The sequence below is a fragment of the Oculina patagonica genome, chromosome 9 (assembly GCF_052425735.1).
Source record: "Oculina patagonica isolate OP01 chromosome 9, crgOcupat, whole genome shotgun sequence".
Taxonomy (NCBI): Eukaryota; Metazoa; Cnidaria; class Anthozoa; order Scleractinia; family Oculinidae; genus Oculina; species Oculina patagonica.
This window is the reverse complement of record NC_135766.1, coordinates 8,056,502-8,082,561: the sequence shown is the minus strand read 5'-3', so window position 1 is coordinate 8,082,561 and position 26,060 is coordinate 8,056,502. Positions and strand designations below refer to the sequence as shown.

At 38.8% G+C, this 26,060-nt stretch overlaps 1 protein-coding gene and 1 pseudogene across 1 annotated transcript in view; both read left to right on the top strand.

Moving 5' to 3' along the window:
• The window catches only part of LOC144664916 (uncharacterized), a 28,717-nt gene extending 2,879 nt beyond the window's left edge, over window positions 1–25,838 (top strand). Inside the window, exons 3-9 of the mRNA XM_078526117.1 lie at window positions 18,460–18,634; window positions 19,413–19,460; window positions 21,662–21,873; window positions 23,299–23,388; window positions 23,980–24,295; window positions 24,402–24,692; window positions 25,483–25,838. Coding sequence (XP_078382243.1) covers window positions 18,460–18,634; window positions 19,413–19,460; window positions 21,662–21,873; window positions 23,299–23,388; window positions 23,980–24,295; window positions 24,402–24,692; window positions 25,483–25,838 — 1,488 coding nt within the window. The remainder of the gene's footprint in view (window positions 1–18,459; window positions 18,635–19,412; window positions 19,461–21,661; window positions 21,874–23,298; window positions 23,389–23,979; window positions 24,296–24,401; window positions 24,693–25,482) is intronic.
• On the top strand, window positions 19,992–21,079 carry LOC144666563 (uncharacterized; annotated as a pseudogene).
• Window positions 25,839–26,060: the final 222 nt, after the last annotated feature.

Genomic DNA, 26,060 nt, shown 5'->3' with positions numbered 1-26,060 from the left:
GAGTTTCCCGAAGTAAAGAGCCCTTTTACCACGGTAAAAGGACGATGCGTTATCGCATCTGTATAAGTTTGACACACTACACTAAGCTATTCTTTTCTTGAAACGCTACACTGCTACCCAATGTTTATGGCAAAGCCACTGCCCGGCTACTTTTCGAACAGAAATCAAGTTATCGCCGCGTAGAACACAAAGCACATGAAAGCAAACTACTCTCTGGCAGTTAGAAAGAACTAATGCAAAGTATTAACGAAAGAGATAACTTATATTTGACGAGTTCTATCATGATTAGGTAGACAGAAATTCTTACATTCGATGTAAACAACTGACAAGACACCGTTTGACCTTGTATCGTATATCAACTTTTGTTGAACAGTCATTCAACACCGCATTTGTCAGCCTCTTTTATTTGTTAATTTTTTGAAAAAATTCCTTAAAAGTAGTTGGGTTAATACTCTAGCTTAGTAAAAATTACTTCAGATGTGAACAGGTCTAATTTCAACTTTTAGAAAACAGTTAAAAAGTAGCCTACTTTGTAGCCGTGGCAACGTATCGTGTTCAAAAGAACCGAAGTGCACTTTCAAAACAATTATTCGCCTCAGGCTCAGTGAATCACGGCGAATATATCTTACGCGCTATCAAAACAATTTCAGGAAATCGCGGAATGTCAATCAAATGCGTTATCAGAACACGCAAGACTTGTATGACACGCTCATTTCTTTTTGTAAAAAGAAAATTCATACAATCACAAATCACGCATTTTGTTCCTTTCGCGATAACTTAAATCGACGGTTTGCAAGAGGAGCAAATTCAGATCAGCCAATGAACGGCGGCCAATATTGGCCATTTCCATTGAAAAGCGCCACATTTTATAATCCAGCTGAACTGCGAAGCCTGCCAGCAGGTCCAGAGCCTGCACATGATCCAATTCGCTTGCAATCACTAATTCTACTGGCAAGAAGCACGCCATCGCTGCCATCGCCTCAGTCTTCAGTTGCAAGTGATGTCGAAGTACTTGCTACGGCAAACACAAAACGAAAAAACCTCGCGTTAAGGCTGCTGATAGGACTGAGAAAGAAACGCACGAACTTCTTGAAGCGTGGGCCCCCAAATTCAGTAAGCTGTGGGGAGTTTCACAAAGAGAAAAAAATCAAAATCTGGAACGATATCTATTCTTTGTATAAAGAAAGTTGTCCAGAAAGCCAGAGAATGCTACAGCAGGTGAAGAATCTAGAGTACGAGTTCAAGCAGTTCAAGCAGCGATCTCGCTCGACTGGAGAAGATGGAATTCAGAAAATTAAAGAAGGCTTCCCTATTTCGACGTCTTTGTTGAGGTGATGGGACACCGCCACATCATCGATCCCTCTAAAATGGCCGATTCCTATGGCCGATTATTAAAATGGCAACGAGTTCTACCTTTATACCTCAGAGCCGAGTGTAAACGAGGGTTCGCAAATCGAAAGTGTAAATGTTTCTCTCGATGAATCAGAACCGCCTGAGAAAAGAAAGGCAGAAAAGTACGACTCCAGACTGGCAGAGTTCTTTTATTGAAATGTGGGAAAAAAGTATGGAACAGCACAACGCAAGATTTGAACGATCGGCTGAAATGTTCCATGACGCAGCAGGCAAATGGAACAAACAAACGCCACAGTTGACATTTTTAAGATTTAGCATCAAAATAATTGTCTTTATCTAATCGTTTATCTTCTGTTATTGAATCGTTGTTATCGTTGTCACCCCTTTTAATACTGCAAAACTCACGTAGCAATCATAGTCTATTTTAGGATGCTCGTTTTTTGTTCAACCTTTTTCAACGCAATTCTCCAGCGTACTTTCAACATGCCAAATGCTACAGATCGTAGCTCACCGAACTTTAGGTTTAACTTTCTCTGCTCCTGAGTCAGGCGTCCTCTGTCCGGGTAAAGTTTCACTAGCCAGTTCGTTAGTGGATAGGCAATGTCGCCAGCTAAAAGGGGCCTTATTTCTGTTCCATTTATATTGCCTGTTGGATCACTAATAATTTGCTCGTTTGCTGCAAGTTCAGAAAAAAACGTCATCTCTTCTGCCTGCATTGTGTGTCCTTTATTAACAGAAAAGGTCAACGCTTAATATCATCGTGGGAGTGCACCGATCAGAAAACCCGAAGAGGACTGTGAACTAACTACAGCAATAAACGAAAAAAAATTTTAAGAACAGTAAAGCGTGCCTGTATTTTTACATAATAAGCCTTTTACAATAAATACTCCTAATCTACAGTTTGATAAACCAGCGCGTTAGTTGCGACCTTTGTTAAGAAACATTATCTGTTCTTTGATTACGAAATTCCGGCGGCCTCAGATCACAAAGCAAATGTTGACATGGCGGGAAAATTCCGCGGCCTCACAAAGCAAATGTTGACATGGCGGGAAAAATGTTGACATGGCGGGAAAAATATTGACATGGCGGGAAAATATCCCCCTGTACAATTATCTCGTGTCGTCATGACAACGTCATACGACACGAGACAAAAACTTGGCTTTTCCTTCAGTTTCGGGCATATAACGGTTTCAATAAATCGTGAATGAAATGCAAACGCGCACACAGAAGCCAATGCAATGTGGTGAAGTTGTCAATTATCCGCGTGTTGTGTGACTTATTTACATCATTATTTAATAAAAACGAGAACCTGTCTTGTTGTTAAGTTTTGAACGTCTAGTAGATTTATACTAAAACAATTAGATTATTCGCTCTCGATTTCTAAGTGTGATAGTTGATTCGGGCTTCGCCCTCATCAACTATCACACGATAGAAATCTCGAGCTCATAATCTAATTGTTAATTAGTATAAATCTACTAGCGTTCTATCACGAATGCTGTTCTCTGATTGGCTACGCTACTCACCTTCTATTCTGTTGTAGAAGGTGAGTAGCGAAACAGCGTGCGGTTGTCAACAGAATGGTCGCCGCTTTTTCGCTTTTAAATTGACCGTAAAGAAGGACTTGGATTATTTACTATTCCGGGCGATGTTGGAGAAGATAAAGACTGTACCGAAATATGTAAGGAAGATTTTACACGGTAAGAAAAGCCATTAATATTCATTTACGCTCTTAAAAGCGGGCGAATCTATAATTTTATAACATTCAGAGATGCGTTTCACCGAGACATTTTGTGGAAATAAAGTTTAAAATGTCTTTGCGAACTAACACAGTTTCATCGTCCCATCAAGGAGCAGTAAAAGAAAGGCTAAACAGATTCGACCTCCAAGTTTTTTTATGCATCAATAAGACTTAAATAAAACAACAAAATTGAAAGCGAATTCAAGGCTGCGGGCGACTCGTTCAACTTTCATAAATTTCTTATCGTTCACGTTTCCTACATTTAAAACAACTTGACTTCCAAAGGGCTTTTGTAAGTCAGTCTATCTTTAAATTGTCATTTTACAGTGAAAATCCGGCTTTTAGTTCAATTTCGAGCAAACGACGGTTTAAATAAATCGTGAATGAAATGCAAAGGCGCACGCAGAAGCTAAACAGTGCAATGTGGTTTCTTCCTTGCGAACAACTCGCTTAACTTTTTTTAATCTTTTACGTTTTCGAATTTAAAAAAAAACTTGACTTCCAAAGGCCCTTGTGCGTCAGTACATCTTTCAATCGTCATTTTACAATAAAAAACTTGGCTTTTCCTTCAGTTTCGGGCATATAACGGTTTCAATAAATCGTGAATGAAATGCAAACGCGCACACAGAAGCCAATGCAATGTGGTGCAGTTGTCAATTATCCGCGTGATGTGTGACTTATTTATATCATTATTCAATAAAAACGAGAGCCTGTCTTGTTGTTAAGTTTTGAACGTCTAGTAGATTTATACTAAAACAATTAGATTATTCGCTCTCGATTTCTATGTGTGATAGTTGATTCGGGCTTCGCCCTCATCAACTATTTTAACAATAGAGTGCTTCTGTCGAGGAACTATCGGCTGATAGTTGCCCCGCGGAAATTTGATGTTCTTAAAACAAATATTAGCCCGAGAAGCGAAGCTTCGAGGGCAAATATGCTAGTTTTAAGAACATCAAATTTCCAAGGGGCAACTATCAGACCGATAGTTCCGAGACAGAAACACTCTATTGTCTTTATTGTTAACCACTAAATTTTCTTCCGCGCGCACATACAAAAACAAGCATCGTGAATTATTTTTACTTTTGAGGATAAAAAACTCAATTGAAAGCCGAAATTTAACAAACGAAACAAAACCAGACGAGAAACCCACTAAATGCAGTGAATTTGGTTGGGTTTTTTTGTCTGCAGGCAGCTTGTTTACAAAAAAAAGTCACGGGCGGGCACTATCGATCCGGGCATTTTTCTCGGGAGGGCACTATGGGCTGATAGTGCCCTCCGCCGGACGGGCACTATCGCGTCACGTGTTCAATTTAAACCAATCAGAATCGGAGAAAATTTAGTGGTGAACTATAACACACGATAGAAATCTCGAGCTCATAATCTAATTGTTAAATAGAAAACAGTGGGAGAACCAATCAGATTCGCGGATTTCCAATAGAATACAGCCGAGTTTCTACTAATAAATATTAGTAAACAGATGGCACTTTTTATGGAATTGTTTTTTGATGCACCTCCTATACCATCTTTCACATCGGGAGCAATTTTCAATACCCCCTCCTTCCCCCCACCCCCACCCCCCCAAAAACAAATGAACCTAAAGCCTCCCCTATACATAAATTATGAACTCTCCCTAACGTTGAAGAAAGTGAGATTACTTTTCAGTATCTTCTGTTTTCTCTTATTCCTGTTGAGGAGTACAAGCACAATGCCAGCGTACATTCAGGTGGCACCAGGAATTTCTGATCAAAATTCTTTGATCGAATGCTGGTGCAGTCTTGAATTTGACTACTTGAAATTACTAAGCTTTTTTACTTCAACATGGCATACGCTCAAGCGTTCGTCAGCTTAAGGAAGTACTTTTTGCGAAAGATTTATGTAGGAGAAGAAATCACATCGATGGCTTGTCTGCTTCTAACCCTAAACCCTAACCCTAACCCTTATGTTAACCTCTCATGTTGAGGGGATCTGTCCCTTCCGCCATCTTGGATCGAAATGAGCCCACGTTAGAAAGGTTTGCGGTACCAATTCTTGAGCTTCAATAAAAAAGTTGAGTTTTCAACAAGAAAGTTGAGTTTTCGAAAAAAACCCTGAGTTTTTTAAAATAGTTGAGTTTTCTAAAATAAACCTGAGTTTTTGAAAAAAAGGAGTTTTCTAAAATAAACCTCAGTTTTTGAAAAAGTTGAGTTTTTAAAATAAACCTGAGTTTTTAAAAAAGTTGAGTTTGCTCCAATAAACCTAAGTTTCTAAAAAAGTTGAGTTTTCTTAAATAAACCTGAGTTATTAGAAAAAGTTGAGTTTTCTAAAAAATACATGAGTTTTCGGGAAAAAACTTGTATTTCCAAAAAATATTGAGTTTCCTTTAAAAAAATTTCGAGGTTTCTTAAAAAAAACTCTGGGCAGCCTTATAAAATTAAACCGGAACATGAATTAAAACGTTGATTTTAAAATAAAATAAACAAAACAACCAAATCCCGATGTCCCTTATGGGCCACCGTACATATGAGACCTCTGATGTGAACTTTGTGTCCATGTAGCGAGGCTGCTAATAAGTATTGAGAAGGGTTCCACAGAGGCTAGTACTGGGCCTGGAAGCTTGACCGCGTGTCACGCCCGTCACGCCCGTCACGCCAGTCACAAAAAAGTCTGAGGATTGTGTGAGAAAAGTGCGCCAGAATTTCTCCATTAAAATCATTTGTTATTTTCACACTACACCCCTACACAGATTCTGTCTACGCGCTGTAGACGGAATATCTGATATTAAACTCAAACGCTTGAATCTGAGCGCGACGGCGGACTGGAGCTCACCAGCGGTTTTTTTTACGGTCACCCCTCGTCAAGGGAACGATAGTCCAGTCCTCTCTCTTGCGCGCCTGGATAAGGGTTGAACTCGGGGGCGAGAAGAGAGAGACTCTCTCTTCTTGCGCCTGATTTCATTCAACCCGTATATAAGGCGAGGAAGGGAGAGTTCCAAGGAAATGGAAATGAAAAATGAAATCGCAACAAACCCACTTTTAGAAAGGGTCTTCCAAGGGGGATATGCACGTTTCAATCAAAATACTTCACGTTCTAACGCTTTCCATTTGAGAACTAGCCGACCAAACCGTATAGTCTATTCGAGACCAGAATTCCGTTGTTAGTCAGTTTTGTCCTGTCAAAACGGTCAATACATAAATATTATAAATTGTTATGGCGAATTTGAAGTAAAATCTCGTGCAAAAGGCCCATTTCACATTCTAAACCATCGTGCCGGCCGGTCAGTTCTGCTAGCGGATTTGGACCGGGGTTACATATCCGCTAGCGGATTTGGACCGGGGGGTCCAAATCGGCTAGGATACCGGCTTGAGAAAATCAAACACGACCTTACTCTAAAACATACCATACGCATTATTTATAATTCCGTTACGAAACTTCGTCCTCTGTTCCTTCATCATTTGAGGCTGCCCAAAAGGCTTTGATTTTTCTCAGGGTGACTCGAGTGGGCGGCACGTCGCACAAGGAGACGCGACGCGCAGTCACGAGAATAATTATGAGTCGACATCAAAGTCCACCTTCAGAATCTTTTAACGTGTAAAAACTCTTCCTGGCACAACTCTAGTTTCTGTCTGTATTTTTGAGCGCTATGTAGGGTGGGGGTTTTACAGAGGTGAAACGTCTTAGGCAGTGTAAAGTGTAAGTAAGAGAAAAGATTGATACAATAGATGCTGAGTGCAAACATATTCCCATTTCCACAGGCAAACTAATGTTTTTACTTTTTAAATGTTACCCATCCGAATCAGAGTGCTTCGACAAATGGCGCCGCCAAGTCCGCATACCGCTATTTACTTTTTTAAAAATCATTTTTAATAAAGTTCCAGAAAATTGGGTAAATCGTCAGCAAGATACCGGTAATGTATCAAACTATGATCTGCGAAGTACTTTTCTAGTTCTTGCAAATTTCTGTCCGTTGGACCGCGGTCGAGGCGGGTGTAGGTAGGGTTCAGGGACTGGACGAGAGCGCCGTACATTATGAGTCCTTTTCAAGATGCACGGCGCAGAATACCATCTTAGCTTTCCTCGCCTTGTCCGCAATCTTAGAAAGACCAGGATTATCTTGTTATATTATGTTGTATTTTATTTGTTCCTATTGCGCGCTAATCTTGTTATATTATGATGTATTTTTCACGTTTCTGTGGCGTGTGTAGAAAATTAGTTCATAATTTATATAAGATATTTATGAAATAAACATTTCGTTACAATATCATTTGCGCTGCAGTAGTTCACTCGACAAATCTACGTTAGATCGAGTATGAACTATTTTTCGATGTCAGTTCTACGAACGTTTTGAATTATTTCAACAAGGTCGTTGATCCCAATGACAACTTTGATAATTTTCTAATTTCCGTTAAAAGTCCCATGGCTCACTACCAAGCAAATTTCATATCAGATCAAAAGCTTTAATCTGAAAAAACTGATTTTAAACTAAATTACCAAGTTAAACCAATTTACAAAGCAGTTATGTCTGTTGTGGTACATACCCAGTACATACCCAGTATTAGTAGCTATCTAGTTGAGCCATTCAATAAGATCGCATTTGCGCTATACTTATTGGACTTAGAGGAGGATTTTGTGGTAAAGAAATTGCTTAGATTTTTAAAAGGTAAGAAGAAAAGTACCATGTCTATGTTACCTCAATGCTAGGTATGTACCACAACAGACATAATTGCTTTGTAAATTGGTTTAACGTGGTTAATTTAGTTTCAAATCAGTCTTTTCAGAATATAGCTTTGCATCCGATATGAAATTTGTTTGGTAGTGAGCCATGGAATTTCAATATTTAAACAGAGAGAGAATTATCAAAGTTGTCATTGGGATCAAAGACCTTGTTGAAATAGTTCAAAAAGATCGTGGAACTGACATCGAAAAATAATTCATACTCGATCTAACGTAGATTTGTTGAGTGAACTACTGCAAATGATATTGTAACGAAATGTTAATTTCATAAATATCTTATGAAGTTGTAGTTCAAAGTAATTTTCTACTCACGTTCTCTTCGGTTTCGCCCTCGTGATGACCGAAGTATTCCTTTTGGGTACCTCTAGAGAACGTTTTGAATTGAAACAGGATAAGTTTCTGGGGAGAGCATAGGCAGTGATTTTTACCAATTTCAGTAAAGATTGCATAAAGTATTCTCAGCTGGTGGAACAGATCATAGTAAATCAGCAAATTAAAGACTTTCGTGGATATTTAAGCTAGGTTTAAAGAGCAATCTTCTGACTGATCGGACTCAAATCAAGCCAGGCTATAGTTCGAAATCAGTTCCTTCGAGGACCGGGAGCTCAGATATAAGCAAGAAAAGAAAAAAAAGGTTTTGTTCAGCTCCATTCCAGAGTGGGTACTCAATTCTTTGATGTCGAAGTGTAGATAATCATATTCTGTTAAAGAAGTCGAGAACTTAAACTCACACAACTGTTGTCGCGCAATTCAAATCGCCAAAAACCGCATGAAAACAAACTGACTATGTGATATTGTGTCTACATTACTTTATAACAAATACACAGCCGTAAAAAGCCGAGTTTAGGAAGCTTTAATATTTGCAGTAGTAGTAACTGAAGAAATTTGAATATGACCATAAGATGGTAAGCCTGTGATAACACTATTAATTTTAAAATTTATGTTTAACTGTCAAACTATTGTGGAAAAGAATATTTCACCGTGAGGGTTTCATTACGAACAAATAAATCACCATCGACTTTCGTAATTAATAAAAATAGGATCACACGTTTCATCACTAAACAGGTCATGAAATCAACTGGACTCCTCTCTCAATCCCAGTTTGCCAATGGTGTTACTCTTTTCTTGCTTCTTAGATACTCATCAATTTGCATAATAAACACGCGCTGTTCTTTTCAAGATATTACAATTCCCAAGTCAATACCGTAAAATTCCGGTTATAAGCCCTCCCGCTTAAAAGCCCCCCCGGTTATAGGCCCATCTATCGGGAAACAAAAAAATACATCCGATTATAAGCCCTCCCGGATATAAGCCCCCCTCTGCCGGATGACAGTACTGAACAGAGCTAAATGTTGCTTTATTATGCGTTTTTACTGAAAAACGTATTTCGTTTAACACTACCGTGGCTCATTTCGAAACGTTCTTTTCATTCCGCTTATAAGCCCTCCCGGATATACGCCCCTCCGTTCCCCTATAAGCCCACCCAAAACCTCTTACGAACTTGTATAAGCCCAGGGCTTATAACCGGAATTTTACGGTATACTTAGAAAATAAAATTTCTGAAGCCCTTAAGGTCGCGGGGGATACCAACATCATGAATAAATTCATGAAGGGAAATTTTGCTTGACCTGCATCATTTAAAACGCTTATTTCTCGGCTGTTATGGGTGCGATTAAGCTCAAAATTTACAGAGACATAACGAAATGATGAAAGATTGTGAATGTCATCTTTTATTTGGTAGATTGCATTTTACGGCGATGTTATAGCCTCGTTAGTGCCAAATTGGGAAAAACATGATTTTGTGGCAGAGTTTGCGGAACGAGTAGAAGACAGCACACTGCGATTTTGACAAAAACTAATCAGTCAATACCTCTAGAGTGTCATAACAGAAGCGGATTTTTTAATTTAAAGTTTGCCAGCAAGCTATGGTGGTTTAAGTGCGCAAATTTGAATTTAATGTCTTCTACCTCTTTCTAAAAGCGCTCTTTTAAAATTCCGCTTCTGTTATGACACACTACAGTATTCATAGTTTACCTATCTGCAGTGGCAAATCATGAAGTTCTGTATCCGCGCTGTATTCTCTGCCACAAAATTGTCGGAAAAGTTCAAACTTTGAGATTTCCGAAGGTGTCCCGACCTAAATACGATCATTTTGCCAAGGAGAGATGTAATTATGGTAATTATATTCCACGCTTTTATGGTGAGAACAATGCGTTTTCAAAAAGGACACGATTGTTTATGCCGAATATTTTTGTGATTACTCTGAGTTGCAGAAATATTCAAATTTAAGTGAAAATATTAAAGCTCAAAGAAATACTACAATCTATATGAACATATATCGCTAAGTGTACGTTGTTTTAAATTGGTTAAAATATCAAAGAAACAGGGATTTTTTACAAATCACGCGCACGCGCCCATATTTTTCTCCATTCATATATATCTCGTAAAGTTGTTGATGTGAGTCGTTGTACTTCGTGCATACGCTTTAAATAAATGCATAATGATGAGCCTAAGGTGTCCCACGCGACCTTAACGGGAGTAAAACCCTTGACCTTCCAGGTGCAGACACCGGCTGGACGCTCTAAACACAAAGCTATGGGAAACTCGTGGTGAGCGGAGGTCATAAACTAGGTTTTCATGTGCGACACACTTCTTGCCAAAACGACAAGCAATATGTCGAAATGATAAATGTGGGCAATGATAAGTGACCTGTATAAAGTGAAGTAAACAAAGAAGCGTTCTCAGGTCAATTTAACCCATGTCCTTCCAGATACCGGTTGGACGCTCTAACCATGCACTGAGCTATGGGAGACTCGTGGTGAGCGAGCTATGGGAAACTCGTGTTGAGCGAGATCAGAAACTAGGTTTTTATGTCAGTGCGACACACTTTCTGCCATAACTGCAAGGCTCGATATGTTGAAATGATAAATGTGGACAAATGATAAGTGGAATTGTGACCTGTATGAAGCGAAGTAACGAAGAAGCGTTCTCAAGTCAATTAACTCAAAAAGTAAAATTTATGAGGCGCCCAACGGGAATCTAACCCATGTCCTTCCAGATACCGGTTGGACGCTCTAACCACTGAGCTATGATATGGGAGAATCGTGGTGAGCGAGCTATGGGAGATTCGTGTTAAGCGAGACCAGAAACTTGTCTTTTTATGTGCGACACATTTCCTACCAAAACTGCAAGGCTCAATATGTTGAAATGATAAATGTGTACAAATGATAAGAGGAATGGTGACCTGTATAAAGTGAAGTACCGTATTTACTCGAATAAGCGCCGCGACGCTTATTAAATTTTTCGCGCTTCAAGTCCGGCGTTTATTCGAGGGCGGCGCTTATTTAAAAATTGGACACCACAAAGAATCTAATCTTTTACAGTAATTGAAAACAGCATATTTTGATTGTCAGTCTTCGTCACTTGCTGAAGATAGAAGTCGCGCTAGCTGTCCTGGCAAAGTTCTCGGCCTCAAATCTATGTATTGTAAGAATGTTGGGTAGAAAAACTAATAGACGAGTGGTAAAACAATCACTTTGAACGCAAAACATCGCTTTTGATGAAAAGAAATGTGCAAGTTTTTTTTAGAGTTACTTCGCAGTGCGGTTTTTAATTTAACGGACTTCCTCGAATAACTGCGGCATCGGGACTGCGGCGCTTGTTAACTTTTTTGTCTCAAATGCGGCGCTTATTCGAGTAAATACGGTAAACAGAGAAGCGTTCTCAAGTCAATTAACTCAGAAAGCAAAATTTCTGAGGCGCCCAACGGGAGTCTAACCCATGTCCTTCCAGATACCGGTTGGACGCTCTAACCACTGAGCTATGGGAGAATCGTGGTGAGCGAGATCAGAAACTACGTTTTTATGTGCGACACATTTCCTGCCATAACTGCAAGGCTCCATATCAGTAGAAATGATAAATCTTGGTTCTTATGTGTGACACATGTCCATGTTTTTAATTAAATTGACCTGAGAACGCTTCCTCGTTTATTTCACTTTATCCAAGTCGCCATTCCACTTATCATTTATCCACATTTATCATTCCGACTATTGAGCCTTGCAGTTATGGCTAGTTTATGGATCTTTGTGACTTCACCACGAGTCGCCCATAGCTCAGTTGTTAGAGCGTCCAACCGGTATTTTGGAGTAAGTTACGGCAGAATTGGAATTGCATTCGAGTTCGAGTTACACTTCGAGTTGGACTTCGCGTTGAAAATCGTGTTAGAGTTCGTCGACTCCCGTTTGGGGCCTCAGAAATATAATTTTCTCAGCAAATTGACGTGAGAGCACTTCTTCATTGATTTCAATCACTTTATCCAAGTTACCATTTCACTTATCATCTATCTTACATGCAATTCGACAAACGTTTTTATAGAGTTGTAATGGCCGATTTTTTAAAAAAGTCCCGAATCGAATCTATATCTATGCTAGAATAGGAAAACAAACTAAATCTAGATCTTTGCAGTCTTGGCTTTTGTCCGTCGATAAATAAGTGATGTCATACAGTATGCAAGAAAATGTCTGGTACTAAAGAATTACCTTCAATATCCGCCAGTGCCGTTCAAATCGTTTGTCATGGAACGAAAGGAAAGGTTATTCTGCAATAATCCATAATTCCGAAATTAGGGTAAATCTAACGCACCCGGCCATAGGCTATTGGTCCACCTCATATTTTCAACCCTTTTTCGTAGCTCGATCTCGTCCAACCGTTTAGGCCATAATGTTTCAAACGCTACATTATGTACGGGAAAGTGACTTGAATAAATGAGTATATATTCAAGTCGAATCCCAGTACTCAGAAAATAAAATTTCTGAGCCCCCCGCTGGAGTCAAAGCCGTGACTTTCCAGATACCGACTTGACGCTCAAATCACTAGGATCATGGGAAGCAAAATTTTAATTTGGTTCTTGTATGACAGCGCTATAACTGCAAGTCTCGTGATAATTTAAATAATGATAGGACTAGTGGTAACCACAGATTAGAAAGTGCGGGCCTCGACAAACTTTTGTTTTCGGATTCTAATCGTTCTTTGTGGAGGAAAAAAATTCTCAACTTCCCAGTGTTTGAACGATACATTTTCGGATCCTTTTGCATTTTAACCGTTCATGGTGGAAGATTACGGATTGATAATTGACAAATCACTGGACAAAAGTAACGCGTCACGCGAGGAATGCATGATTTAATCGAGCATGCGGTGCAATTAAGATGTGATTTTCCTCTGTCGGTGAACTCGCTATGTTGTCAGTGTTGTAAGGAGTTTTTCGAGATTAAATAACTGTTGTTGGAATCATTCGTTTTGCTCTGGTTTATCTGTGATACAATCACAGCAAATCTGAACACAGCAACGCCTGAACAACGTCTGCAAAACGTAATGTTTCTTCCATGTGACAGAAGCCTCGATCTTATGTGACAAACTGTTGACACTGACACATTTTTCGCATTCTTATCGTCTTGATGAACAGACTTTTCAACTTCCGGTGTTTTGACAAACTGTTGTGATTGACACATTTTTCGCATTCTGATCGTTTTTGGTGGAAAAACAAAATTTTCAACTTCCGCTTTGCAGCTAGTCTTTTGTAAACGTGGCGCGCACGCGTCATACGCAATCCGCTGGTCACTGTCAAGATTAGGGTTGCGGGCCTCTCTTGGGCCCGCAATAAGTGAAACGGGCACTCGGATGAAATGAACAATAACCAAGCTACTCGAGAAGTCCAAATTTACTTAGAAAATAAAACTTCTCCATGACCTTTGAGATATCCGGTGTGCTCTATTACCGGTAGGTTACGACCTCGCTTGCCAGGAGTCTCCCAAACCTCAATGGCAAGGGCTTCCAACCGGTAGCTGAAAGGTCATAAGACAGACTCCCGTTGAGGGATCACAAATTTTATTTTCAAAGTTAGTTCGACTAATATTCTCATTGATTCACCATTCCACTTATCAGGAAAAAGTGCAGTCGAATTTACTGGGAAAAGAAAGATTTTTGGTCCCCCAAAGGAAGTCTAACCCATGAGCCTCCAGATACCGGTTGGTTGCTCTAACCACTGAGCCATGTAAGATTCGTGTCGAGCGACGTTATAATTACACTAGAGTGTCCAACGGGTATCAGAAAGTTCACGGAGATCAAATGGATACGACTTCCGTTTTATCACGTAAGTACGCGCTTCATTATTTAATCATTTAATCCGAGTCGCCATTGCACTTATCATGCCATTATTGACATTTCTCTTTTCAACATTATCGAGCCAGTCTTAGAGTTATGTCAGGGCATGTGTCACGCAAAAAAACAGTTAAAAGCCTTCTTTATCACAAGTCTCCCAAGCTAAGCATTCAACTGGTATCTCGAAGGTCATGGGTTAAACTCCCGCTGGGGGATAAGACGATTTAGTTTTTTCGAGTTAATTCGAATGGTACGCTTTTTCATTAAGTCTTTACCAAAACCCACCTTTAGCCACTCGGAAATTTGATAAAGAGCTTTGTAGGATGACCTATTTTTAATTCAAGAATCGATGATTTTAATTCAAGACACGATATATTTTATTAATCTGTTAAATCAAGCGATTTACAATCATGCGTGCAATGTCAAGAACCTCCCTTAAAATAACCTATCCGCCGCCTACACAAGTTATCCCACATGCTTAAACCAACTGTGATAGGAATAGCAAATGAAGAATATATTTCAGGAGACAAAACACTATTTTCATTTCTACACGCAAGTTGAATTAGAACACATAAGGGACCAGTCATTATTTATGTAGAGGGGGAGGGGGGAGGGAAAAAAGAAGGGGGGGGGGGTCAAGGCTATTTCAGAGTGGCAAGAGGGGGGGGCTAAAAATTTTTATAAAGAAGTTTAGGGGGGGATCAGCAGTTTGAGGTGGGTAAAACAGTTAAATAGAAGAGTGCAAACACTATAAGTGAAACAGTGACGCTAAATTGTACAATTTTATGCTATTTCTATTGTTTTCTTTTGTTTAAACTCCACTAATTATGTACAACTTTTATAGTGATTTGTATTTTACAGAAATACTGTTTGCACTCTAAACTCCATTGTTATCTCAAATTTTAGTTAAATATTAAAAGAATCCAGACCTATCTGCTTTAATATCTGGTTTGACTGAAATTATTTCTTTTTACAAAATGATTATCACTGCAATAGCCCAAGAAGTAATAAAACATGATATAACAACAAGAAAGTAGTTCTTTTACACTTTAGGAAAATCATTGGAAAAGATTATATTTTGCATGGTTATTACATTTGTGTTCACCATGAGAGCATAATTTGTAAAAACTATCACTTTTCCAAAGTTGAGGAGTTAATAATTGAGGTATGTTTACTATACACATAACTCGTCCAAAATTTGCCCTATTGCTGGAAGAGTATCCATAGCAAAGAAGCCTTGGCTGACTAAGTGTTGATCCAGCCTTTGTGCATCAGAACAAGTGTGCAATTAAGATGGTATGTAACATGCATTTAATAATTACTTAAGGCATATAAAGAAGATATGAGGTGAGGGGGGGGGGTCATAACGTAAATATTGAATAAAGAAGGGGGGGTCACTTGCTACTTACATGGCCTGGAGGGGGGGCCTTACAGAAATTTTGACCTTTCCAACATATTTTTCCCTCCCCCCCTCTACATAAATAATGACCGGTCCCTAAGATATCGAAGGCATTCAGTGAATACAAAAGGTTAGTAGAACACAGTTGCAATGCAGTAACGTTGGTTAATTTAAGAGTCTTAACTACATTTCTTTTCTAATTTTGTACATTGTAAAAATGATTTTCAATGAAATCTAAATGGAAAATTGGTTTTTTACATCCAGCTTAATTAAGTTTTCTTCACTTTTATCTCCTTGACTAAATATGCCATTTTATATCAAACGTTTCCTCGTATTCGTTTAAATTACATGATTCAGTTACTCAAAGTAGTTAGGGGGAAAGCTTAATCCTTTGAAGAAAGAGAAAAAGCTAAAGCAAGCCATACACTGAAGGGCTGAACACAAGTTACTACATGAGCTTACATGGCTAATAGCTAGACACGAAATTAAGCCACATATTCTGCTTGAAAAAGGAATGATTAAAATTTATGGGATTAAATGCGATGTTTCTATCAAAAATAAGGCGGGTCAAGATGGCAAAAAACAAACGTAACAATTTTTTTCCAATCTAGAAATAAATCGCAGTTACAAAAAAGATGATAACTAAGCTTAAAACAATTATAAAGGAAAAAAGTATTCTAGATGAATTAACTTATAAAATAAATTTCTAAGTCCCTAACAGGAGTTTAACCCATGACTTTCCAGATACCGGCTGGACGCTCTGACCACTGAGCTATGAGAGACTCGTGGGAAGCAAAGTTTTAACTAGGTTCGAAATTCTTCAACCACTCGGATGAAATTAACAAATAAACAAGCTACTCAAGTCCATTTTACTTAGAGAAAAGAATTTCTGAGATCTCGTACGGGAGCCGTCTCTATGACCTTCCAGGTGCCCTTTGTACGCTCAAGCTGGTAGGTTACTACCTTCCTCACCAAGAGTCTCTCAAACCTAAATGATAAGGGCATCCAACCGGTAGCTGAAAGTTCACGAGTTAGACACCCGTTGGGGGAGCACAAAGCTTAGCTTATTTTTTAATTAAATTCGACTTGACTACTTAATTTCTAAAGTTACTTTTCAGTCACTATTCATGTATCATAGAAAAGTGCAGTCGTATTTACTTGAAAAAAAAAGTTTCTGATTCCCCAACGAGAGTCTTACCCGTGACCCTCCAGATTCACGGTTGGTTGCTCTAACCACTGCTCTTCGTGGTGAGCGAAGTCGCAAACTACACTAGAGAGTTCAACTAGTATCAGAAAGATCATGAATACAAAATGAAGACGACTTCCGTTTTATCACTTGAGTACGCGCTTTTTATTAATTCATTTCATCCGAGTCGCCATTCCACTTATCAGCTAGGCAAATACAAGACAAAATTCTGATTTTCAATTAATACCTCCGTTCTCGGTATTTATCTCTTATTTAATCAAAAGTTCTTTCTTTAATTTTTTTTAACCATTTTCAATAAAATGGCTCAAGAAAATAAAACATGTTTGATCAATAAGATATTTTTTCTATGTACGAATCAGACGCCTCACTCAGACGCCTCACTAAACTTAAGCGAACCTTCTATTTTCCTACCAAAAGCAAATAATATCATTTGATATCCAATAAATGCAGCTAAAAAGGTTACAATTTGTTCGACTTTAAAAACAAATTCTCTGATTAAATTAATCAGATTAAAACCGTGATCGTAGAAGAATTACTTCTTAATTAAGGATCGGCAATCGCACTTTACGAATCGAAACATGAAGGTTTACAACCTCTAAAACTCCAGAAAATGTACACATTTGTTCTCAATACACCCTTGAAAACTAAAGTTCTTATTTCATTGTACGTTATTTAAGGATCTATTAAGAAATAGCCTTTTCAACAAAATAAGTAAATGAAAAAGATTATTTAAAATTTTGATTATTTGAGTAACTTCTGTTTTTGTCTTTCGATCAATTGAAAAACGAATGAAGCATGCTCATTATGATAAAAATGCAAATACATGTATCTACACTTATTCCCATTTTTCTTGTAGTTGTATCAGTAATACCATCTAAAGAAATGGGAATAATAAAATAAAGTTGAAGTAGTAGTAGCAGTAGCAGTAGTAGTAGCAGTAGTAGTAGTAGCAGCAGCAGCAGTAGTAGTAGTAGTAGCAGTAGTAGCAGCAGCAGCAGCAGCAGCAATAGCAGTAGCAGTAGCAGTAGCAGTAGCAGTAGCAGTAGCAGTAGCAGTAGCAGTAGCAGTAGCAGTAGCAGTAGCAGTAGCAGTAGTAGTAGTAGTAGTAGTAGCAGCAGCAGCAGCAGCAGCAGCAGTAGCAGCAGCAGCAGCAGTAGCAGCAGCAGTAGCAGTAGCAGTAGCAGTAGCAGTAGTAGTAGTAGTAGTAGTAGTAGTAGCAGCAGCAGCAGCAGCAGCAGCAATAGCAGTAGCAGCAGCAGCAGCAGTAGCAGTAGCAGTAGCAGTAGCAGTAGCAGTAGCAGTAGTAGTAGTAGTAGCAGCAGCAGCAGCAGCAGCAATAGCAGTAGCAGTAGCAGTAGCAGTAGCAGTAGCAGTAGCAGTAGCAGTAGCAGTAGCAGTAGCAGTAGTAGTAGTAGTAGTAGCAGCAGCAGCAGCAGCAGCAATAGCAGTAGCAGTAGCAGTAGCAGTAGCAGTAGCAGTAGCAGTAGCAGTAGCAGTAGTAGTAGTAGTAGTAGTAGTAGTAGTAGTAGTAGTAGTAGTAGTAGTTAAGCACGACAAATAAAATAAATTTTAGTTTAGTTTCGAACACGACCCCACAAGCATTGTGCTTAAAATGTGATCGTGTTTAAATAAAGGATATGATGATGATGATGATGATTAAGGTTCTTCAATAAGTTCAGCACTGAGTATCATTGAATTTATACTCACTCCAGCAAAGAAGGCCACAAATTCTTTAGTGTCACCCTCTCTTACTACATTAATTGAAGCACTAATGCTTGTAAAGGTAGCTTCGTAAACTTGAAAACGGCGATTGATAAGTACAAAGTAATTGTTCTAAATGCCCGTGAAAAGTGAAAATACATGAATACTGGCCCTAGGTAATCTAGTACTATACAGAATGGCTTGGAATTGTATTGGGATACAGATAAGACCTCTGTTGATGGGAAGTACAAAGTACCTGACCAGGTTGTCTTTGCTCATCACACGTCCTGTGTTGAAACTACCACACACAAAATGTTTTCCGGCACCAAGTCTTATCAAGACAAACTCAAGGTTGATGTAGAAGCCAGCGGTGAGTACAACTGATATGGTTCAAACAGTTACCTGCGAGTATTTTTTATCCTTCCTTCATGGAGAAAATTAACTGTGGGCACCTTATTCCAACCACACAACGAAAGAGAATTTTCCAAAAAAATGATAAAAAAATTAAAACGGATCCACTGAAAGTTCAAACATAAATTACAAACAATCTACTTATAGCATGGAAACATTTTTATACTGTTTGAAATATCTTACTGTTATTCATTTCCTTAATTGACCCCGCTATGAAATTCTAAAGCATTCTCGAGAAGGATAATGTCAAACCTCATAAAAAAGGCTTAAAACACGTGTTATTTTCTTGTAAACGGACGTGAATCGGATGAACTAAAAAATGAGAGCTTCAAATTTGTTTTTCCGTCTCGTGGGGTCAACTTGAAAACTAAATTTTTTAAGTTCTTTTTTAACAGTTTCAAAACTGTGACCATGCTATGAGGTAATTTTCGTAACTGAATTTTTGCCATTAATGCTCGAATGTTAATTATGATCATTGCCATTTCTTTTCAATGTCGGGGGTAACCCTGTGTCCGACTGTAGCATGCCATTTATTAGCGGAGTTAGGATATTGCTCTTCGTTTCATGCTACGAAAAAAAAACCGGCGGATTAGTGCCGGCCTGATGGGCATGTAAGCTTGAACGCTGATTTAACCCTTACGTAGTAACACATCAACAGCAAAACCAGGGTAGCACACCTGATTTTTGAGTGGCAAAGCACAGAATATTTATTGTTTATTTTTACCTTTCTTATACAGCGGGTTACGACGGAGGATTGTGGAATGTCGCCTTCAGTCTAAGTGCAAGTAAGAAAAATGATTTGAATACTATTACAACTTCTCTGACTTCTATTAAACTCCTCAGGCCGCGTCAGTGTAGTTTAGGTGAAGGCACAGAAAATGTGTAACAACAAAATAAAGAAAGTAGACAATAAAGGGACGGGAGTACGTCATCGTTATCTTACCCACGTCGGGCCACTTGGAAAAATGACCAATCATAGCGTATTGAGAACAATAGAAACCAAAGAAGGCCCAAGGTTTTCTGTCAAAGTTTACCCCAAGATATTTAAATTACTAACCAAAGTTAACCCACATAGTTACAAAGTTCATGAGGAGTAGAGTAGAATATGAAGCATTTGAGAATCTCAGTAAAAGCAAGCGTAACAAGTGAGGCATACTTCTGCTCGACGTAATCAGGCGCCTTGAGAATGGAGGTCAGCTAGCACGAAAAACTCACAGCCGGATTATTTCAGGAAACAAGCAGCCGTCTCCAGTTAGCTCACTTCACTAGTCTCACCATGTTCGACACCATGAAAAGGTATAGCCAGACAGAGAAAGATGCCCTGTCATTGGGCGAAAAACAGGTTTAGCATTTCATTCCTTGGAGCACCAGAATTGAAGGTCATCACAGCCCACACGTCATTGTTCCCACTATTCAACAAGGCAGCCATGCGACACATGGGAATCGAAAGCAAGATATCGACTTAACAAGTCCGGAAAAGATGAAGCAGTTCCACTCGACTTCCATTCAAAACACTTGTTAGCAGAGACAGGAAAAGATGTCCAGGAGAGTAAATCGAGTGCGTTTTGACGGCCGAACATGCTGTTGCCATAAATCACATCAAGGAAGAAAATTGCAAAGATACCCAACATCAGAAACTGTCCATCAGGATACTCACAGAAGACTGGAAACAGCACAGAAAGGACCCAGATATTCCACCATCCGCTAGTGTGCATAATTAGTTGTATCCTGTAGTTTGCCTAATTTTTCACCCCCCCCAAAAAAACAACTAAATAAGTATACCCAATCTCAAGAACAGTATGATAGGACAGAATATCGGTCAGTGTTGAGAATGCCAGGTCGTTAGAAAGCAACAGAGACAGAAACCCATCAAAGTCACAGACATACCAAAGAAGCCATCAATAAGGGGATGAGATACACAAAGAAAAGATCAAACAGAACGCTGAGAACAGGAACACTAAGGAACACAATTTCATGCATAGTCGGTGACCTCGTGGTATTAAAGTGAAAGAAGAAAATCAAATAATCTCTGGTAAATTAACCGGTATTTAACATCGTAACTCGAACAGATGGATCGAGCATTGCGGCAAGGAGGATTAAAGATAAACGGTAAGTGTATTGCGATGCAAGGTAGTTCGAGATTGCCAACACATTGATCATGGAAAATTCTAGCAAAGAACGTGAAGAGCAGGAAGAAATAACAACCCCGAAAGATTGGAGAGAGAAAACTGTGCTGAATGCTAGTAGCCCATACCAGTTAGTCCAAGAGAAGAATCAACACCAGTACAAAGAAAACAGCTGAAACCAGCAGCGATGACAAAACGGAACAGAGCAAAGCATCAGATGGCCAGCAGCTGTAAGCAGACCAAGGCGTGATCGGAGAAGACCAGACTGTGTTACCTGAAATTGTACTAAACTTCTACTTAATTTTTTTTTTAAAAAAAAAAAAAAAAAAAAAAAAATTTCAAAGAGTGTCCGACTACTCCTTAACATCGCGGGACACTAGTATAATGATCTAGTGAGAAGTGTACGACATTTTTTCCCGTTTTGTTTTTACTCGGGGACGAGACTGTCTCTTAAAAGGGAGAAAGGTAGTTTCCAGCCCAGCATTTCAACAATTTCAGCAGAGTTCATTTACACATGGGCATAAGCAGCACTTTACAGCGCCACGTTATCAGATGTAGTTGACGAAGTTTGTTGTCGTTAAGACGCATAGTTCACGGTTGTTACAGTCAGTGTCAGAACACTACAGTTATATTACAAATTCCCCCCTCCCCCCAACCACCCCATTTAGACAACGGCTTCGTTTTTAATTAGAAGGAATGGCCAATGTTATGTATGACGTCGATATACACTTATTGAGTGCTGTTGTCGGATGAGCACACACAGAGCCAAATGTGTGTGTCACAAAAATGCAATGCGTCATGTTTAACGTAATAATTAACAAACTCCTTGCTTTGTTTTTCCTTTTTTTTTGTCACTGCAGGATATGAGAAGGTGAATAAAGAAACGACAACAAATAAAAACGTGTTTTTTGAGAATAAAAAGGTGTGCAATAATGGAAGAGCTCGATATCAACTGGACTTAGCTCGAGCTAAAAATTATTCCGTTACAGAAGACTTTGCAGCTGCGGTATGTGCATTACCTGAGACGTTTGAACAGCAAGATTACCTCAGATTCGTTGAAAACTGGGGGACGGTTAGTGACGGTCCTAGGAAAGTAACTCACATCTTCTTCTGTCTGTCGTTGTATTCGACACTTGACTCGACGGGAAAATAACAATTGCAAGATTGAGAAAGAAGTGGTCAACAGTTCAAATGCTGGTTGCAAACGATGCATTTTTTTTTACTGATAGCTGAGATCTGTAAAAAATACTGAAATAGCCTGATAGCTGAAAAATCGTCGAAACTTTTATTTGATAACTGAAATTCCAGCACTACCAGTCAGACCTTCAACCCTCGTTTGACGCCGGAACTTCGCATAATATGTACGTGTTGTAGCATCAAACGAGAGTCTGGATGGTGGTGCTGGAAGGTCTGCCCCATCTGGACTTTACCTTTTTAAAGCGAAGCCTTCGCAAAAAAATTCCGTTAGGCCGTGATAATTTGGTCTTTGCGGTGTGAGCATTAGTTGAATTCTTTCAAGTTTCCCAATCCATTTAAGCGCGTCAGGTTTTGCCACACAAACAAAAAATATAATTATGAAGAAATAGATAATACAAATCAATATACAAGATAATAATTAATATGCAAGACTATAATATAAGATTATTTAAGATAGAAACTTACAAAATGGCGAGGAAACCTAATAAAAACCACGGGGCTTGTAAGCTTAGGTTTCCTCACAAGAAAAAAACAGATGACTGGTTCGTGTACTGAAATAATGACAAGACTTAATAGAAGACAGAGTTAATAGTTATCAATAATATATGCTTTAAGTTTTCTTTTAAAAGCTGCCAGTGATGAAGAGCCCGAAATTTCAGGTGAAAGAGAATTAAAAAATTTAGGACCTTGAAAGAATACGGAGAATTGTCGGATATTTGTTCTACATAATGGTAGACGGAAGGAGTTTGCATGCCTTGTGTTATAACGATGGATTTGATTGTTGATTGTGAATATATTCTCAAATTTTTGAGGGAGAATAGCGTTTTTAAGCGAGAACATAAACTGACCCAAGTGCATTAAATGAATATCTTGAAATTTAAGCAAGTTAAGCTTCTTGAAAATAGGTTCGGTATGGGCATTATAATAGGACTTGTTCACCATCCTAATCACACGTTTTTGCAAAATTAAATTCGTTGAAGATTAGTTTTATAAGTTGATCCCCAGACTAAATTAAGTAATTAAGGTATGGAAGTATCATTGCGTTATATAAATGCGGAGAGAAGGAGTTGAGAGATAAAAACTAGATCTAAAAAAAACCGATAATTTAGAGATTTTAACCGCTTGGCTAGATATATGAGATGTATGAGGTTTTTACTGCTTTGTTGTTCACTTCGCTTTTCGATGTGTCCCAACGTTTCATAACTTTTATAAACATGTATAATTGAAGATGTTTTCAGTGGAGTCGTTCCTCGTTGCTCGCAGTCTTTTTTCATGGTCGATTTGGTTTTCTTTCTTTAAGGATATCGTTTTGGAGGTGGAACTGGGTACCAAGACAACGGAACGCTTTGAAAGTTCTTACACAGAAATTGCAAAGTATGCCATGGAAAACGTAAGAACCAAAAAAGCTTTTATCATCATCACTGCTATTACTACTGTCATGTTAGTAAGAATGGGCTCACTGAACACGGGCTCATCTTCAGACCTACAAGCCTAGCGATGGAAAGTCGGTTCGTCCTATTTGACACTCGTCAACACTTCTTAAGGCACGGGTGTTAGAAAATGGACGAAACTTTTCATTACTCCCACTTCACATTGACCCAACATATGTGCATGTTATACACGTGTAGGCTCTATCAGAGGTTATGGCAAGGCATAAGACATTGGACATGCACTTGGCTACATGCAGATTTAACGCCGCTTCTTATTACACCAGCTTATTCACGGGGAATGCCACTAAGATAAATAATAAATAAGAAAAATAATTTCAAATAGAATGATGTCTGCATGAAAGTCCAAGTGAGTTAGTTCCGTGAGTAATAATCACAATAGTCATCTTTAAAAATAATTACGAATGTCCTCACCTATAGCTCTGGACTCAAAATACTTTTTCCTTATTGTATTAACTAAGTTTTTGCAATTGCAATTAGCTGGGTAAGTGGACAGTTAAATTAAATCGGCATTTGACGCTTTTGTCTTTCAGATAGGAGCAACCGTGTCTGTGTCTGGTGGCTACATGGGACTAAGTGCCTCTTTGTCTGTTGCCTTCGATAAGTTCAAGGAATCCAGTGAAGATACAAGTGAATTAACTAAAAACAAAGTGGAATTTTCCTCTGGAGGAGCCGACATGCCAGCTCCTATTGGATTGAAGCTGCTTCCCATTGACGAGGCTTTTTCTGATAGTTACTTCAGGGTCCTCAGTCAGCAATTTCAATGTGAAAATTTGCTACAGCGGAAGGAAAACGTGAGGCAGCTCTTGAGCAATTATCCAAATCTAAAAGGAGCTAGAAATCCTCACGGTATGATCGAATCATTAAAAGAAATTGACAGGGAAATAAAAAGTATAAAGATCATTATTTAATGTAACGGATACCTGTGTAAGTAAATTTCTTCGAAAATTTTCAGATCCCGATGTGCGTATACCTCTGACGTGGCCACTGGGTACCTATGGTCTGCCCATGACAAAGTCAGGATGTCCTGAAGGATCCTTTTGGCACGAGGGGACTCGTTATCATGACACCGAAGATGACGATTCAAACAATTATTGGTCAAATCCCTATGACTTGGCTGGAAGAGCTGCTAAAAACAACATGGAACAAAAGTTTTGCATGAAGACAAAAGACAAGACGTCTGGCTACAACCTTCCCTGGCCCAAAGGAAGATACTGTATCTTCAAGAAAGGGGAATGCCCTGAAGGTCAGTGTAACAAACCGAGCACGAGGACTGTACCAGAGAAAATTAGGCCGAGGTTGAGTCTTAGTACAGACCTACCCAAGCCAATATTCCCATTATAGTTTATTATATGCCACGATATTTACAATAAAGCAACGTTTGATTTCAATTGGCCGCAAAAAATTCAATGTGATGGACAATTCATAAATTGTCATATAACGACTAATGCGGATTATTTCCAACCATTTCTCGACAACTTTTCGAATATTATTAAGAAGTTTCAAAGACGATACGAATGCTTTTGTTCAGTATAGTGCACTGAATATTTCTGGAGAAAGCCGAAGGTTTGAAACATCTTCCAAATGCAAGTTTGAAAAGGCTTACGAATAGGAAATGCTGTAGACCATTACCACAGTGTCAAGGCTAGCCCTGATACGCCGCCGACATACCTCAAACACTGTTTCGGCATGTAGTAACATAAGGAAAAGTAACTTTCTCTGAAGTGTTTGATTCAAATAACTACTTATTTTATTGACGAGCATGTAAGCTTACAATTAATTGTCTGTAATCATCCAGTTTGACTGAGTTGAAAAGGCGAGCTAACGTTATGGTTGTATGCCTCAGGTTTACTTTTTAACAAAACGAAACGTAAAATAGGTGAAATATACATGCAAATCTTTAAAGAATCGACAAATTAATTGATTTTTAATCCTTTACTGTTCTGTCTCAGAAACGCTGTCCTGGTGCCTCGATGGAACGTTCCTTATTTCTCTGCAATAAATAATCTCATTAACGACTGTTTTGTGCCACACAGGTCTCAACAATGCAACTGTTTTGTGGACTGATGAAATGAGTGATATCGAGAATTCCTTCAGCGGTCAAATACCAGACGGTTCCTTTAACGAGCCACCATTCACAGCTATCGAATACTGCTGTCGCACGGACGGATACGCCACCAACGAGATATTCCTGCCCACTGAGTCTCCCTTTGTGCTTCTTAAGTCTTCCCACCTGTGTCAGAAAGTCAAAGGCATGCAAGTGACAAGTGAATACTTTCGCTGGGACAATGACAATATGTTTGGTGTGATATCCCAAGTTGCAGGAGCAGTGAATGCAGAGAGGTCGGATGCTGGCGATATAAAAATTCACTACTGTTATTATCATAAGTAAAATAGAACGTAGAGTCCGCAGACGCGCTGAGATGAAGCTTTGTCAAATATTTCTTAGTAAATAAGTTTTTGATAATATTTTTGAAATATTTAAAGAACGTGTCAAACTTCAGAATAAAACAGATAACTCAGCTTGAAATATGTCATACATAAAAACTAAGCGCGCGGACAAAGAAACCTTGAGAATAAAAGAGCAAATCAACTCACGAAAATGTTCAGTGGT